Source organism: Alosa sapidissima, chromosome 21 (assembly GCF_018492685.1).
Source record: "Alosa sapidissima isolate fAloSap1 chromosome 21, fAloSap1.pri, whole genome shotgun sequence".
Classification (NCBI taxonomy): Eukaryota; Metazoa; Chordata; class Actinopteri; order Clupeiformes; family Clupeidae; genus Alosa; species Alosa sapidissima.
The window spans coordinates 21324233-21342537 of NC_055977.1; the positions used below are offsets into that span (position 1 = coordinate 21324233).

The 18305-nt window shown below is 39.7% G+C and overlaps 1 protein-coding gene and 1 long non-coding RNA gene across 8 annotated transcripts in view; one reads left to right on the forward strand and one right to left on the reverse strand.

Annotated features, from left to right (window-relative positions):
• Window positions 1-37: 37 nt before the first annotated feature.
• LOC121696273 lies at window positions 38-17208 on the forward strand. Of its 7 annotated transcripts, none has more exons than XM_042077661.1 (9): window positions 59-136; window positions 10805-10859; window positions 10984-11044; window positions 11497-11635; window positions 11872-11908; window positions 12012-12337; window positions 12516-16626; window positions 16826-16904; window positions 17016-17208. In XM_042077661.1, exons 3-9 carry the CDS (start codon window positions 10990-10992, stop codon window positions 17180-17182), a joined length of 4914 nt encoding a protein of 1637 aa, XP_041933595.1. In that variant the 5' UTR covers window positions 59-136; window positions 10805-10859; window positions 10984-10989; the 3' UTR covers window positions 17183-17208. The 7 variants fall into 7 exon arrangements, with proteins under 7 accessions (XP_041933598.1, XP_041933595.1, XP_041933592.1 ...); XM_042077660.1 differs by lacking the exon at window positions 59-136 and adding an exon at window positions 8864-9073; XM_042077658.1 differs by lacking the exon at window positions 10805-10859 and having other exon boundaries at window positions 73-136.
• The window catches only part of LOC121696279, a 35790-nt gene continuing 34542 nt past the window's right edge, over window positions 17058-18305 (reverse strand). Inside the window, exon 3 of the long non-coding RNA XR_006026275.1 lies at window positions 17058-17141. This is a non-coding gene — a long non-coding RNA (uncharacterized LOC121696279). The remainder of the gene's footprint in view (window positions 17142-18305) is intronic.

Sequence of the window (18305 nt, forward strand, 5' to 3'; positions counted from 1 at the left end):
TGTGACATCATAGGCCTAGTGCCTTATAAGAAGTACATTTCAGTTCAGTTTCAGTTCATTAGGCTACAATTGCAAGCAACCAGCACTGATAAGTCTACAGCCTATGATGAAATGGGATGATATTTCAAACCAAAAGGTATGTGAAACAATTTTCAGCAGCTAGCTTTTTAATTAAATGCAATTAATGTCCTGGGGGCATATCTACGGGGAGGCTGTGGGAGGCAGTGCCACTGAAAGGTAATAATTTGTATAGTCTGCACACAGCTTTCCACCGTTGCTCGTGGTGAAATATCTCACTCGCATGGTGAATTGCATCCACATACTCTTTTCCTATGCACTTTTCCACTAGCCTAAAACCCTGAGAATGAATCCTGATTACTCTAACGTTCTTAAAGTGAGAGGCACTCAATTTGACCTACACACTATACCCTACAACATCGTTTCACAACCTTTGGGTCGGGACCTCGTGGGGTCACCTGAAATTCAAATGGGATCCGCTGAGTTATTCGGTATCTTACAATTGACCAGTACATTACATAAACATACGTATACATGAAATAAAAAGAATTATGAAAAACCCCACGATATCCAAGTTAAGTAACTAATCGGATCCTTCATTACAATCTAGCTATGTAAAAATGAACGTAGGCATCCCGCATGAGATCATCATGGGTAATAATGCTTGATCAACGTTCCAAACAAAGTAGCAAAACAACCAGGCGAGTTAGTCATACAAACAAATTAGTTTGCTAGGACATTAGGGCAAAATACCGCTCTCAACTGAATGTTAACTGACCAGTACATTACATAAACATATACATTAAATTAAAAGAAATATGAAAAACTAATCGGATCCTTCGTTACAATCTAGCTATGTAAAAAAAGAAATCATTTTATTTTTGAGATCATCATGGGTAATATGCTTGATCAACATCCCAAATAAAGTAGCAAAACAACCAGGCGCGAGTTAGTCAAACAAACAAACAAATTAGTTTACTAGGACATTGAAAACACCTGGTCTCCCTCTCTATCATTTTCAAATTCAACAAAACCATAACCCCAAGCCCCCCCCCCCCCTTTCCTTGCCCCCTTCTCTGTCTTTATCTACCTGTTTATTTGCTTGATTGAATTGATTGGTTGATTAATTAATCAATTGATTAATTAAACTAAATTTATTTATTTTATTTAACCTTATTTCCTCCTTTCCCCCCTACATTCACCACTTTACATATAGACACACTAGCAACACCCAAACATAGCATGTTACCAAAGCCCTTTACCATGACCCGATCATGACCACTCACAGACCTTTCTATTCAATTACAAAGAACTGAGTCCCATCCTGTCAGCTCTGTCATCGTCCTGTCCCACTGTCTGTATGCGTGTATGTCTGTCTGTCTGTTTGTCTGTCTATCTGTCTGTCTATCTGTCTCACTTGTCTACGTTACCTTATTGCGTTTCATGTGTTTTATGTTTCAATTCACATGGTGCTATATGATACGATTCCAGGGTCACATAAATGGTTGAGGTAGAACAATTGTATTTGAATTGTAAAAGTTGTCCTCCGAAGAGGGGGGGTGGTGGTGGGCCAAAAAAGATTTTAGGCCTTAAAAAAAAAAAAAAGTTTACTAGGACATTTGGGCAAAATACCGCTCTCAACTGAATGTTACCGCAGAGAGGAGATGCGCTCTCTCATAAATGAATGAATGATTGGGGTCGCCAATGTTTAAGGTTGGGAACCCCTGCCCTACAATGTAATGACATTAAAGGTAAATGTAAGTCAATATGAAAATCATGTAAAATGTAAGTCAAAATAAAAATCAAGAAAATCCCACAAACAAAACAGCCTGGAACGCTATGTAGTTTCTCAGGGAATACTGAAGGGAGGAGTGAGCTACCTCTCTGGTGTGTTTTGTTAGGGACTCACCATTCGCAGTGCTCAGTCCGAGGGGCCGGATAATTAGTTGTCTTTCAAATTCCCTACGTGACGAATTCCTGCTCAATCACTGACTGCATAGCAGACATAGAATGGAAAACCAATTTTTACCGCTTTGTAGTGGGGCTGTTAAGCTCAACGATCTTGCTTTTTATGAAAGAAGCATGAAACTTTCAGAGTTTGTTCTTGATGACCTAAGCTTTCATTTAAGATCTGGAGGCATTCTCAGTTTGAGTTATTGCTGAATAAGGAGAGTTCGATTCATGGCCGTAACTGGAAACACGTCTTCAGACTTTAAAATTAGGCCTACCACCAAAAATTGGTTGAATCTGAACAAAGACAGACTGTAATGCTATAGCATAGCCTACAGATTGACACAAACCATCCCTCTGATCACCGACCCCTCCACAAGTTAGGCTATTTAGGGCCTACCACTTCGAGTTAGAGAGATCAGGAGGAGAAATTGTAAACGGTCTCTGGCTGCAAGACAGGGTCAAATACTCCATTCTGTCATCTTTTAGTGATGGGACTCGATTCGAACGTCACCGAAGGGTTTTGCTGGATTCGAAAGTTTGCTGCTGCGCTGATAAGGAGCAACACTGCTGTATTCTCTGTAGCCTACTGCTGTAATTTAACAAACCTGTGTTACGTGTCTTAGTTACTCAGCAATCATTGTTGCTAAAGAACTTTTTAAAGTTTTGAAGTCAAATTTCAAATATTTTTTGTTATTGCATAAGCCTAATAAAAATTCCTTGTATAGTGACTCACGGGGATTGAACCCACGTCGACAGATTTATCATCCTCATCACTACCTCTACTCTATCGTAGACAAACGGCAAGAATGGATGTTCATGAACTACTTATTTCTAACAACGGCCTGTTTAGTTCTAAAACACACTATCTAAATAATGCCTCTTGGTTATGAGTAGGCTATGACAGTTTATTGGATAAGGCCTACACTTTATTTATTTAAAGTAAATTGATATTGCCACATAGCAGACGGCTGCATTTCTTGCTGCAGTTTGTTAAAACCAACTGAACACACGTACATTCAAACGCTGAACACACTCCCAGAGGAAACTTTTGCTTCTCATTTGTATCCCTTCTGTTGCTAAGGAGGCAAAATGGTGATTCTCTTTTAAGGATCATTTAAGTATTACTTGTGTCACAATTATTTCTCCTAATTTTGCCTTAGGAGAAATAAAACAAGCAAAAGATGAGACACATAGCAATAAGACAAGTAGGAGTCACATAAGAGATATTAGTTTGAGAATCAGGAGAAATACAGGAGATCTCTTATATGTTTGAGTGTAGTCTCACTTACAACTTGTTTCTCCTTAGGAGAAATAATAGAGCAGATGGAGTTACATAAGAGATATTAGTTTGAGAAGCAGGAGAAATACGGGAGATCTCTTATATGTTTGAGTGTAGTCTCATTTACAACTTGTTTCTCCTTAGGAGAAATAATAGAGCAAATGAGGAGACATTGCAATGAGAAACTGTTGAGAAGTAGGAGTTACAATTGAGATATCAGTTTGAGGGTCAAAAAATAGGGCACTCCATAGCATTTCAAACTTTTATTTTATAAAACAAAGCAAAACAGTTGTACTTTAAAAATGGACTTTAAGCAATGGGAGCTTGCACAGTTGCAATTTAAAATGGACTTCAAGCAATGGAAGCATGTTAATGCCTTGATATGTTCTTTTTATAATGTGTATTCTTATTTTTTATTTTTTTGTGTGTGTGAGTGTGTATGTGAGTATTATTTTTAAAAGCTGCACAAGCAAATTGCATTGTACGGACCAACTGCACAATGACAATTTAAGTCTATCTATAAATCATACAACATGGAGAAATGAACTAATAAACAATAACATAAACAAACTGAACTTGTGCCAAAGCGTGCCATACTGTGTACAATGGTGGATGAAAGCGTGGGCTGGTCAATCTGCGTCTTTTATCCTGGTGGTGGAACCAACCAAAGGGAGGAGGGAGAGAAGAGCAGAAAATAGAACATTGTTAGTTTGTGAGCCACTCAAAAATACAAAGTAAGACATTTGTTTGACTGTCTGCTTTCATAACTGTGGGAATTTTGATACAGCACAAAGATCAGACACACCTTATTAATCACTTAAAACACAGAATGGGGGATGTGATAGCTACCACTCACATTTGCTATATGTTGCCAAATTGAAAAACAGATTGTATTGATATATTTGTCAAGCTTAAACAAGTTTGTTGAATTCCCTCACCTCATCTAGTGAGTAAACTGTATTGTCAGGCTAGGATTAACCCCTATCCAGCTTACCACTAGGCAAAACCTTGTTTTGGTTGGACTAAGCCTATTCAGTGTAAAAAAAAATGGGCATCTGAAAATAGTTTAGTTCAGAGTCCTGATGTCAAAAAAGTAATTTGGGCAATTTTTTTTGTCATCTGGGAGCTGGCTCCATAGTCAGAACGCATAACAACTAAATGCAGCGTTGCCTTGTTTAGTTCTGATAGTGGGTTTCAACAGGAACATTTCTCCTGTGATCAGTGAGGTTTAAGTGATGAGTATTGCTGGAACATGTCACTCAGTCTCATTGAAGGGTATTGTGTTAGGTATTGTGACAACTGCTAATAGCTATTGCGACACTTTTGTAGTATCGGTGCACCATGCAACACTAAATTAGACGATCTCTGACGTTAATCAACCCCCTGTTGAATTTTCACATTGTTGTTGTTTTTTCCTAGCCTAGAAATCTAGACACACCCTAGCGGCGGCAAATTAATTTGCTCAGCCTGTACGTCTAGTATCAAACCATAGGGATTTCTATTGGCTGACGCCGTGGACGTCATCCAATCACAGCGCTCTATTTTGTTAGAGAGTCTTAAGGCGGGCTTAACAGGATGGCGACAGTCCTGCGACAGTGAACAACAAGGAAGGTGGCTATGGCAAACGAAGAGCGGTTGTTTGAATCGGCGTTGGCGTCAACTTTGGAGGAGTTGGACTTGTGCTTTTCACAATGCACTTAAGTCATTCCTTTCGAAGAAGGATGTATTTGCCGTTTTGCCGACCGGATACGGATATGGTCGTAGCGCTGGCCTATTGCATGCCTAGGCAGTTTGAAAGACAATTCTCTGCCCGCCCCTTGGATTAAGCGAGGTGAATGGCTCGATTCCAGACTATACATTTCAATGATATAGGATGGCACGCCAGGCTAGTTTTTTCCCCCATTTCACCTTGCTTGCAGGCTAGTATAATTAAAATTGAAGACCTTCGTTTAAAAAATTAAGACTTTGGCAACGGAATTTAAGACTTTTTCAGACCTTAATTAAGGAACATGACATTTAAGACCGTTTAAAGACTTTTAAGACCCCGCGGCTACCCTGCATTATGTCAGGAATACCAAAAGTACTTCTATACGGCTCTGGGCTATACTTCCCTGTCCATAACTCAGAATTGGCTGTGCCACATTTTCTTTTTCCTATGAACAGCACACAGTGATTTCCAACAAGAGCTATGGATCAATTCATACCGGATTTGTCCTTTAAGTGATTTGTAAACAAGGAGTGCTTTAGGGTCAATCCGGTAAATCAAAGACAATGACTCAATATTACATCTAAATTAGCCCAAAACATTTAGCTCTGATCACTCAAGAGACACTGACAATTGTCAAGAACAAAAACAAAATACAGTATACACCAGGGGTATTCAATTAATCTTCAGCGAGGTCGTTACGGAAAATTTCCTCAAGCAAAGGTCCGGAGCATCATAATGTTTAGGCTATGTATATGTATGTATGTATAATATATACACAGGGGCGGAGCCAGAGGGGTGGAGGGATATGAGTGGGGGAAATGTCTTGGATGAGTATATTTTGTATATCTTCATTTACAGTAATATAATAAAATTGATTATATTTTAATGTCCCCATGATGGAATTTGTTTTAGAACAGCATAGCCCAATGACAGACAACTTAGATAATTAACTTTAATATGTTTGTATTAAATTGTATTCAAATACAAAGACCTGCAAGAAGTTGCACCATGTGCAACGTGCACAATGTTTGCACACATCCACAATACACTCCTTCATACCAACCTCAAGTTTCTTGAGAACTTTAAAGTTCTCAAGAAACTGATGATTAATCATCTAATCGGAAGACATGGAACCGGTTATGGTTGCCCTGCTACAAATTACCCCACGTGAAAATGTAATTAATAATTTGCCCAGACTTGTTGTGATCATAATATTGAGATTCAGGAAGATGAAATTACATGATACAAATACAAAGACATTTTATGTGAAAGTAAGGTATTCGTGCGTTTTTGTCCTTCAATTTATGAGTATGGTGTTTGCATCTGGTTTCCCTAATGTATTTGTGCTAATTTCACATCTTGAGCCTGTTTCTGTTTATCTGGATGTTTTGCCTCATGCCACCCTTGAATCAGTGCCTCACTAGTGCCACCCTTGTTAAAAATGTCTAGAATCGCCACTGTGTATATATAATATTAGGATGGATGGATGGAGCCTAGTTGTAGATAGATAGATAGATAGATAGATAGATAGATACTTTATTGATCCCCAAGGGGAAATTCAAGAAGATTGTAGGCCTAGGCCTAATGTTTAATGCGAAATAAAATAAGTAGCCTAAAAGGCAACATTCGAAATGAGGAGAAATAAGGCAAGATAAGAGTGATTGGGGAGAAAAACTGAGTAGCCTTGGCTATTTTAAAGATCTTAACGTGAACTTAAAATAAAATTTGAGCTGAGACAAGGCTGGTTCCTTGAACCCATTAATCAGCAAGTTTAATTTAATTTTTTTAGTTTTTTTTATGTTGACCCGAAATCCTGGAAACCCAGGAACATCACTCTGTTGGGCAGTGAATGCATGTCGGCTTAGCTAGATTGTGGTGGATCAATCATATTGCCTTCTTAAATCGTAAAATATTCTGTGGTCTCAGTTCACTATTGAATGGGCCTAGCCTACCCTATGCTTGCTCAATATGCTTTGTCTAGTAGAGGTGCTTCAAATTGGCGCTTTGAAAAATCGCCTGTCTCAGAATAGAAGAGGTCCAGACCAGGGCAATTCTGCGCAAAACTGTCACATCCATATTTAGCCTAGTTGGCGTTACAGACGTAACAGTTTTGCGTGGTATTGCCCCCGTATCGTTATATAAAGCTCTATTCTCGCTGTCTAGCTTACTCCTCTTTGAGCAATCGATGATTTGAAAATAACTTACTTATCGTTAACTTAGATATCCATCTGATTGTTTCTCCTCTCCTCGCTCGTTTCAGGCTATCAGTCTCTTCCCCATAGTAGGCTACTTTACTCACTGACTCGACTTTATCAGAATTCACAGATTTCACTGGCTGAGTAGCAGCAAGCGAAATTATGGTTCCTGACGCTCCTGAAGTAAATGCTGTTATCCTAAACAACGAAACATTTAGCGCAGCTTTGAAATCTTACGTGAAAATCTAAATTAGGCTATATGGTCTGGGATCACGTCACGGTCCGGACTCGGATCGCGGTCCGCCATTTGGTGATCGCTGGTATACACCATACAACAAATATTGTTGGTGAATTAATCATTTTGGCCATGTCATTTTTTTTACTTTTGATGTATCTTCAGCCCATCTGTAAAATATCTTCATAAAACCTAGTGGAAATTTCGCCTCTATCATTTCTATGACAATGTGATTTTGTAGCTTTCGTAGCTACACAGTTTGATGTTAACTGTATAAAGGTTGAATAATTTTAGTGCAATAGAGGCCTACCCTTTATAAAAAGCCCACCAATAATGCTCACCACAATTGGAAATAATTTAAAATAAGAGAAAATTACCCAAGCTTCATGGATGTTTTGGAACCTCCAGCCCTCGTAACAAAAGCCTTCTTGACCTTTGCGGATTCCACAGCTGTCCATCCGCAGAGCGTTCCACAGTGCATAACGTAGGCTGCAAATAAAAAGCAAAATCATTATCAGTGTGGTAATAATAGCTCTGAAACTGACAGTTCCAGTCATTGATTTTGATTAGCTGAAACGTGTTCCTTTCTGTTGTAATTCCCAAGTTACACAAAGTTACACAAGGTTACACATCCTTGTGTAGGCTACACATCCCTACGCAAAGAACGCTGTGGCCAATGCTCCACTTACCATTGTGTGACAGTCTACATGAACTATTTATTGGTGTATGGGTGTCTTTATAAAACCATCAACTGCATAAGTTAAGACAACCAGAGGAATACAATAAATCATCTGTTGGAAATTGATCTTAATGCCTCAATTAAAAAATGAGGAAAAAATCCAACCTTTAAACACACCAATATTCTTTGTGAATGAACCAGGTATCGTAAATTAATAAATGTTATTCCTTAAAATACAGGGGGGCATAAGTAAGGAACCCCCTATGTTAAAATCCCATAGAGGCAGGCAGATTTTTATTTTTAAAGGCCAGTTATTGAATGGACTCAGGATATGCATCCTGATAAAGTTCCCTTGGCTTTTGTAATTAAAAGATAGATAGATAGCCCATCACATAGGACATCATGGTTTTATTTCAGTTAGGCTAATAGCTGGTTTGATTTGCATGCTACAGATTCTATTAATTGCAAAAGAAATGTTGACTGGCAAGTTATTCATGACTGCAGATGCTGACTTGCCTATTTCTCGATCCCTCGACCGCAGCAACGCTACTTCCTAGTTTACCTGGGTTACAAGAATGCCCTTTCACTCCTGTTACAATATGCTGTAATTTATAGCAGGTTAAACAAAAGTGAGAACATATTGTGGGGCAAAATATACTTACCATTTTGGTACGCTGTTTGTTCAGCAATTTGATCTGATGGTCTAGCGTAGTCTTCCAATTTTTTAAGAAAGCCACCGCTATGGCGATTTCAATGGTTAGATTGATTTGTTTAGATCCAGTGAAATTGCTGCCTTGGCAACGCTACGTCATGGCTTCGGGACTCTATGACATCATGCACGTAAGCTGTATGTTGATGTCACAAAGCCACAAATATGTCATCATACAATGCCTTATAGAAGAAGTCCATTTCAGTTCAGCTTCAGTTCATTAGTCCACAATGCAAGCAACCAGAGCTGATTAACCCACAGCCTATGATAAAATGGGATGATATTTCAAACGACAAGGTATGTAGAACAACTTACGGCAACTAGCTTTTTAATTAAATGCAATTGATACTAGGCTATTTAGTAACCAAACCAAAATCCATATCAGTTCAGTTAATTTAAAGGAGAATTCCGGTGTGATATTGACCTAAAGTGTATTGAAACATGATACCGAGTGTGAACGTATGTCTCATAGCCCATCTCGACTTGTCCCCTGCACTCCAAAATCTGGCGCTAGTTAGCCGATGCTACCAACAACTTTTTCAGTAGTGGTGCTTCGGCATCGGGCTAGCCATGCAAATCAATCACTGTTTTACACCCATTTACGAGGCTCAATGTATCTCCACACTTCATTGGTAGACTTCCTAGGGCCCTGACATTTAAAACGAGACATTGAGAACTTTGAAAAAGCACTGGTAGTTTACTTACAAGACGATTTATACAGACAGTATCTTCACGAAGTTTAGCGTTTGCAGCCATCTTGAATTTAGTCACGATAAGTCGAGCAACGAGTAAGAATGAACAGGTATGATAAGGGATCAGATTCCAAAAATAATTCAGTGGAAATGCATGGATTCCAGTTTCTTCCAGTAGCAGCAACTGGAATCCATGCATTTCCACTGAATTATTTTTGGAATCTGATCCCTTATCATAGCTGTTCATTCTTACTCGTTGCTCGACTTATCGTGACTAAATTCAAGATGGCTGCAAACGCTAAACTTCGTGAAGATACTGTCTGTATAAATCGTCTTGTAAGTAAACTACCAGTGCTTTTTCAAAGTTCTCAATGTCTCGTTTTAAATGTCAGGGCCCTCGGAAGTCTACCAATGAAGTGTGGAGATACATTGAGCCTCGTAAATGGGTGTAAAACAGTGATTTATTTGCATGGCTAGCCCGATGCCGAAGCACCACTATTGAAAAAGATGTTGGTAACATCGGCTAACTAGCGCCAGATTTTGGAGTGCAGGGGACAAGCCGAGATGGGCTATGAGACATACGTTCACACTCGGTATCATGTTTCGATACACTTTAGGTCAATATCACACCGGAATTCTCCTTTAAGTCATATAGCATCTAGCCATGTATTAGACAAAGACCAGACAGTTACCTAACATCAGAGAACAGGTCAAATATTCCAATTGTCCATACTGTCTATAACTGTCATATCTAACTCTGGTGCCAAATTCATTCATCATTTGTGTAGCCAATTGCTGGTCTATATGTCACATGCAAAATTCATCCACTCTACTCTGTTCTTACTCAATTACTGTAAAATATTTATAAAAATACATCCCATATAAAACATTTCAGACATTCATCTGAAAATGTAATCGTAGTTCAAGAGTTTTGGTGTGAAAAACCTACCTTGGAATAGCTTTTGTATTTCTACGTTGTTCCTGAAGTCTGTTGTGGTGGACATAGGGTATACAGCCTTGACAAAGGGCATATTATGCTCTTGAACTTACTATATTAAAATGAATTTTAAGATTATAACACATACAGTATCTACTTGCCTTTAGCGTAGAAATCTAGACGCGCCCCTAGCGGCAGCAAATTAGGCTACATTTGCTGCCAGGGCTAGTCTAGCTAACTCTCCGTTGGCTTGTGAGCTCCAGAAATCGAAACTTAATCAGGTCATTGAAATCGTGTTTGGTGGGCTTAACATAATGATTGATGGCAGAGTTGCAACGGTTTGGCTTGAATTCCCTGCTACTTGAAAACAAATATCCTATTGCGTCCTATTGTGTGCAGAGGGAATTTGAAAGGCAACTGATTTTCCCGCCCCTCGGACTGAGCACTGCGAACAGTGAGTGCCCAGACCTTATTTTAATGTGGGTCTGGCTCGCCAGGCTAACTTGCCTTTATAATTCTGGCTTGCTGTAGCTTTAAAGGCAGTGCATGTTTAAAATAAGACATATATTGTTTTCTAGAAAAGAATGGATTCTCATGAGGATAGAACTGCACCGGAGGAGAGAAGCATCACAACTGATGGTTAGATTTCCCTTTCCCCATCCATTAGATTAGATTAGACTCAACTTTATTGTCAAAGACAACAAGACAACGAAATGCAGTTTGCGTCTAACCAGAAGTGCAAAAAAGCAGAAAAGTGCAATGTTGATATACAAAGTGTGTAGATAGTAGTATGGTTGGTTTGCAGAAGGTGGTTTACAGTAATATAAATTAAATATAAATATGTGCAGTGTATTAGCAGTAACCTTATAAGAACAGACTATAAATATGGCTATGTAGTATGAACAACATGTACAGCTATGTGCAGTGTAGACAATAAATATGGATATTTAGTATAAACAATATAGACAGATATGTATATACATCTATGTGCAGTATGGTAACAGTACCATTGTAGTGCAGAAACAGTTCCATCATAACTTAACAATTAAAATGTCTAACAACATTTGTTAATCTTTTGTCATGTTATTCAGCTTCTCCATCTGCAGTTCAGCCAGGCTCCACAGAGCCCATATCAGCAGAGGCTCACATGGGCGTCCATCAGCTGTCCACTTCCAGGATCCAGATGGAGATGTTGCCATTGCGTGACTACATTACGGATCTCAGTAAAGAGTAAGTAGCTCTCCTTGGGTCCACAATGAATTTCCCTTTGGCATATACTGTACCATTTTAGATAGCCATGTCAGTAGAGTATCATTATTTAATTTATTTCACAAATGTGCTTTTATCTAAGTGACTCACAGTGTAGTACATATATAGATTTTATATCAGTCCCAGGATCTTGCTCTAACAGGTGCTTTAAAGCCACAGTAACTGTTAGTAATCAATTTCAATGTTTTGTTCTGAAGGGAATGGGATTCATTTTCTGATGCTATGATCAACCCTGTAAGTACAATTGGTCTTAATTGCTGAGTGATTTTTTCCTGATCAGAAATGTTGTGTTGCAGTGTTGAGACAAAATCAAATGGTTTCTCCCCATTCAAAACAGGTGACAAAGGCACATTTTCTTGAAGTGTGCTTGATCGTAGCTAAACATGTTACTTTGAGTGCACTTAAAGTCATCATGCCAAGCCTTGCCAGAAGGCTAGGAGAGGACCCAGAGTTTTTGATGGCACCAGATGAGAGCCATGGCTATGTAAACGTCATCGGCACTAGGCCAAAAAACCCATCAATAATCTACATTGAAGATGATCTGGATGTCATCAAACTTAAAAAGGGGGTCCTTACCAAGGTCATCTCTAAAGCAGGTAGCAGGTCATCTCTAAGATCCTGTGATGAGCCACTCATGAGCTCACGCAGTTCTTCTGGAAAGAGGTATGTTGTGCCAATGCCAATGGCCTGGCAGATTGACAGAGGTGATGGCTGTACGTTTGTGAATGTAATGTATGTGCTTGCTTGTGCATCTGGACTGTGTAATGGGATATGTAAATAAAACCTTTGAGCTTGTAGAGAATGTTATGGGCTAACTCCCAACTATTGTAATTTTCTGAAGGTCCAGCACCTCCCTGCAAACTACTTCATTACCCCAGCATGGAATCACAAAGGACCATATCCTGCGCAATGTCCAGAGGAGTCTTACCAAATTGACTGAAGCTGGTTTAACTCCAGATTCTGAAGAATGGATTGACGCCATTGTGACAGAAGTCACACAAGCTATAGACTCAACCTTTAACGAGACCAGCCCAGACTTGCAAAGCTCATCAAGATTTGCACTTTCACTTCAAAAGATCAAGAGTATTGAACTAATGAAAAATATTTCTTTGAAGTTGAAAACATATATGGCTCAACAACACAAGCCCTCAAAAAAACAGACTTCTTCCCTTGTCGAAGACATTGAAAACAATTCCATTTTGGTTTCAACTACTGCAGAGGCAATGACTACCATCATACAGGAAATGGAAACATGTTTGGATGGAAATGACAAAACCCATCCTACTAAAAAACTACTTGCAACTATGAAGAGGGCTGTTAAAATGCTGGCTTGCCAAAGTGTTTCTTCTAAGGATATCCTTGCTCTTGGTACTCTTGGTACCAATGACCTTGGTGAGCTCAACGTTTCTGAGAAAGAAAAGCTTGGCCAGAATTCAGGTCAAGGTTCAAGCATTGCATTGGACAGGCTCTCAAGTGACCAATTCCGCACAAAGGCAAAGAAGGCTATCAGTGATGTTCTCACTGAAAAGGTCAAAGTAGTGCATTCCACGTCTTCAGCTGGACCTTGTTTTCCATCTGGGTCTGTTCTTAAGAGTAACATCATTATGGAAGACAAGGATCTTTTCTCTAGCTGTTCTCCTCATCCAGTTCACTCTGTTGGTTCTATGATCGTCGATGCATTTGTGGAGGAGATTACATCTATAATAGAATCCACTGAATGTGCAAGAGAATCACTTACAAATGAGGAAACAGCAAGTGACACCCAATTCGGTGAGTCCTCTGTGGTACCAATTACTTTTAAAAATCAGACTGTTGAAGCGGCCAAAGGGCTTTACAACAAAGTCCAACGAAAGATCGGGGTGTTTTTCAAGAACCCACTGATTCTGTGGCACAAAAGCATGTCAATCCCTGATATCGAAAAAATAGAGGCCCTGCAGGTGACGGATGCTTTTTCTGCTCAGAACCCTCAGTACTCTGGTGTTCAACCAACCAGTACTTGCAGCGAGCAGCTTCAGCCCCATACCAGGCCATTTCTCAGAAAGACACATAGTGATGGCACACATAGTGGGTGGGTGGCTTTAGGTGAATTTAATTTGAACCAGACTCAGATTGATGAATGCACGAAAGAAGCCTTGAAAGGGATCCTTACCCCTTTCTGGTCTAAGGAGTCAGAGGAACCATCTTTATCCTTAAGCACATCGGCTGACACGTTTGTGGAAAATGTCATTTTCCAACTGGATGATCTGATCTCTTCAACCTCTTCAATGACCTTAGAGAGCAGCAGTGACCAATCCAACAAGAACTCGTTTGAGAATGTCACAAGGACCTCTGATTCAACATCCAGAAAGTCTTCTTCCCTGGCATGTCTTCAAAAAATGTCTAGCGAAAGGTTTCAAACAAATGCTCTTAGGGCTGTAAGCGAAGCCGTACTTAAAACAGTAAGAAGCCATAATGCTAGTGGCACACTGAATCAACATTATTTGCCAGAAAGGGTTCAAGTGAGCTCCTTCTTTTTCCTTCCGGTGGAAAGAGAGGCTTCTGACACTGAAGCATTTGAGCAAGACAGACCTAATGTAGATGTAGATTCTGCTGCGTCAATAATGGCAGATCAGTTCGTGACTGACCTGCAGAGTTGTGTTGAGTCTCTGCATTCTATGAAGGACAAGCCACATAAGGGGAATTTCTTCTCTACAGTTTCAAAACTGCATCAACATTTGCTGAACAAGATGGAAGAGTTTTTTGGTCAAATATCCTTTAAGGGAATCCGCTCATATGAACAACTAGTGAAGGAACCTACAGACGGGCAAAGTTCCATCAGTGAGGTTGAGCATCCCCCTTCGGAGGAGCACAACATCCACCCACTGGTCGATCCCAAGGACACCACCAAAGATATTCTGATCAAGGTTTTCACATTATATAAAGATGAGATGATGGGTGAAAATGCAGAGTGTGATATATCACCTGCTGTCTCAACTGAAGACCAAAATATAATTCTGCAACTTGAAGCTTATTTTGCTGAGTCACCTGTTCAAAAACTTGGCGATGAGGATTACACTGACGAAACAGTCCCATCACCTACAAAGCTTAGCCAGAAACTCTCAGAGGATGAGTTTCAAAGTAAAGCTGAAAAGCTTGTGAGTGATGTTTTATTGCTCGCTGTCAGGACTTTAACATACTCTCTAGATTCACAGGCAGACCCACACATTTCTTCCCTGGAGGCACAGAATGCTGCTTCTGATTTAGTCAAACAAGTGAGTGATGTGGTGCAGAAACTTTTGGAAGCCACAGCCTCAGAAACTCCAGAAAGCTCATATGATATGAAAGACTGCACTGATATGGATATACAACCTTCACATAGCATCTCTCAAACATCTGAAGATGCTATTGAGACAATTTGGTCCAACACTTGCAAAACATTCCAAAGCTTCAAGAGAAAACTGAAAAAAATATTTTCCAAGTACCGCCACACACAACCCAAATCTGAGGATGAAGACAAAGAAGCTATTAACAAGGCGTTTGGTTTTATTCTGGAGGAACTTGCACAGTCTGTTGATTTAGATGAGGACCACCAAATGATAAGAGGTATAGTCAATGCAATGATAGACAACATTGGAGAGGAGGATGTCCAGTTAATGAAAGAACCACAAAGGGCTAATTCCTCCTCATCCACTGCTTCCAAAAGCAAACTATCAACACTGAGCTCTGAGGTCTTACCTGGTGCAGTCCTCAGCCTTAGTGAGACACCTGCTGAAGCACCTCCTGTGCACCATCTTTATATTGACATGGGTGACATGGCTGAAAATGAGCCCTCTCCTATGTCTCATGAATCAATCGTCAACATTGTAAACACCATCTCTGCTGAGCTGAATGTGCAGAATGAGGATTGTTCGCTCTCACTCACTCAGGATCTTACCTCAGTGGGGGAAAGGCTGGAGAGATTGCTGTGTGATGAGAGACTGAGCTCACTCTCGCACAATCTTGCTAACCTGATTCACCATCTTTGCTTTAAGGACCAAAAAGGAATGGCTGCCACAAAGTCTGCTTCTGATTCTCTACTTTTGAGCATGGGACAGAGTGGCAAATTCCCCCCAAAAAATATTGTCAGACAGATTGTGCAGGTTTATGCTGAGGAGACAGTGAAGCATTTGTTCCTTCCTTGCTTCAACATTCCATCACCTTGGAATATGGATGTGGAAGGAGTTTTCCAACATGCTTCATCCTCTGCATCTTGCCCCAGTTTCCTACATTCCTTATCTGAAATAGTACCCCAAGGTGCCTTGAGATCTCCTTCACAAATACTGCACAGCACATTACAAGTTCTTACCACAGTCATGACGAGGGATGTCATGAACATGCTAGCCCCGACTCTGCAAACAACAGGGGATTTAAAGGGGCAAACGGACCAGCAGCCGGTACCACAGCATCTCTTTGGCAGACCTTGCTCAGGTGATCCCACGCAGATTTCAGTAAGCAAGGATATTGTAATGGGTTCCCCTTATCCTTCACTGAACCCAGTGGATTCCACCTCAGATGATTACACCAGCCTGGTTACTGTATTAATCATTCGACTACTTTCTAAGTTGAATGATCAAGAGTCACTTTCTGATGATATGTTAGACATATGTAGAGTGCTAATTAACAGGGTAATTACAGAAATTGATGCTGCATTGGGCATAGCGAAAAGTATGGCCTGTCTATATGACGTGACGTGCATTAAAAAAGTATTTAGAGCCGTTTACAATGATCTCATGCATGAGTTTGGCAGTAAAGACATTCTCCTGAATGTGATGATGTCAGAGGATCCTTGTTTTGAGAAGTCTCTGGTCACATCCCTAACACGTGAATTCATGCAAACCACTATTTCGCCAAATCTAAAGGAAGAGAAGACCAAGAAGCGGACACTTAGTTTCCTACCAAAACTATCAAAAATCAAGGCCTTTTTTCATATCAAGGTAAAATATATTTAATTGATACTATAATTACGGTTTTGTTTAGATTCGAGTTATATGTTGTAGAAAAGCATACATTTATGTAGTGCTCCTCCCATAACTCACATTGTAGATGTTTTAAGCTTCTCCAAACATAATTAGAATTTACAATTGCCCCTTTTCCATTTTTTAAGCCATTTTATTGCATATGCTAATTTATCAGAAATCAAAGTCAGGCAGTAGTAGAAAGGAGCAGTCCATCAACGTGGATCAGAATCCGACATCGGCTCATGTTGATCCAGGTAAGACATTGGTCATTGTTTATAGCAACTCTGATTTTGCATACAAAATTACAAAAACTACAGGATGACTGGGAAAATGTATAAAGTGATCATAACTTTTGTGTTTTGTAGCTGTCCTATGTGCAGAGTGCTTACCTTGTGGTGCACCAGTTTCCTCCAGTGACAAGACTATCACCATCGCTTCATCAGAGAAGAACGCTCACAAGGGCTTTTTCTCCAGAATCATCTCTAGTTTATCTAGAAAATCCCCAAAGATACACCCAGAGGCACTTCATTAATATTGTAATAAACATACCTGCATTCATTTTGGACCTTTACTCTTTTAGCATTGGAAGACTTCACTTTACTGTAATCAATGTGTAAAATGTTCATCTTTCATGATATTGTAGATTTAGCCTTACAGTGCACAACAATTGCAACTAGTTTTTTGGTAAATGAGGTGTAGCTTAGGCCTACTCTACAAGACATTGGCACTGACTTCTGAACACATCGTAATACTACCACCTCGTGGAGACACATTTTTGTGCATTTCACTTATCTCGTCTCTACAAAGCAGGTCACCGTTTTGTCTCTGGATAATTCGTCATCAATTGGTGGTTCAAAGAAAACGGTTATGATTTCGTTCTTCCTGGAATTAAGTTATTACACTAAGCGTAGGCCACGTATTCGGCATTTGTAGTGTAAGCTGGGACCTACGTTATTTTGAAAGTCCAAAATGGTTCAGACTGTAAAATAATGTAGCCTAGTGTTTATTGTGATAAAATATCTCAAATCCCACTTTTTGAACAAATGTGTAAGACTTGGGCCTAGTTTGCGGGTTTGCTTTTGAAGGCAGGCTCTTTCTTTTACTGTCTGGCCTCTGTTCGGGTGATCCAAGTAGCCTACATACGTCACGAAAACCATTGTAAATCATATGAAATGTATACGACCTATTGGGCATCTCTACCAAGTAGGCGGGACAAATTATCAGAGGCCGTAACGAGTGGATGCCTCTAGGTTGATTAACATAATAAATGCTCTCTGCCACTGAAACTGGCACACCGGCTGGCACGATGTCTGAGTCGGTTTTATAAATAACATCAACCTATTTTTGAGACAGGCGTCTGTCTCCAGCGATTTTGTTGCCTGACAGCGGGGAAAGATGCCTTACCACTAAGGTTTACCTTCATTTTGTTGGTCATTGATAGGAATAGATAGCTTTGCGTTAGATAGTCCTAAGGTTTATTATGTTGGTGAATTAGGCTTAATTTAACTTAGCCTACTTTACGGAGAACCTGCATTAAAAGTAATTTATTTTAATTTATATTAATTTATTCATTCCTCCCAAGATGTAACTGTCATTGACATGTAAGACATACAGAAAGCACCTAGACAAAACAAATTTCATTGAACTAGAACTTG

Excerpts from the sequence above, each read along its gene's own strand:
- LOC121696273 (XM_042077658.1), top strand. The coding sequence starts at position 104 with ATGATGAAATGGGATGATATTTCAAACCAAAAG. Across the intron at positions 137-10,983 it reads ATGATATTTCAAACCAAAAG|AAAAGAATGGATTCTCATGA; the intron begins GTATGTGAAACA and ends ATTGTTTTCTAG. Across the intron at positions 12,338-12,515 it reads CGCAGTTCTTCTGGAAAGAG|GTCCAGCACCTCCCTGCAAA; the intron begins GTATGTTGTGCC and ends AATTTTCTGAAG.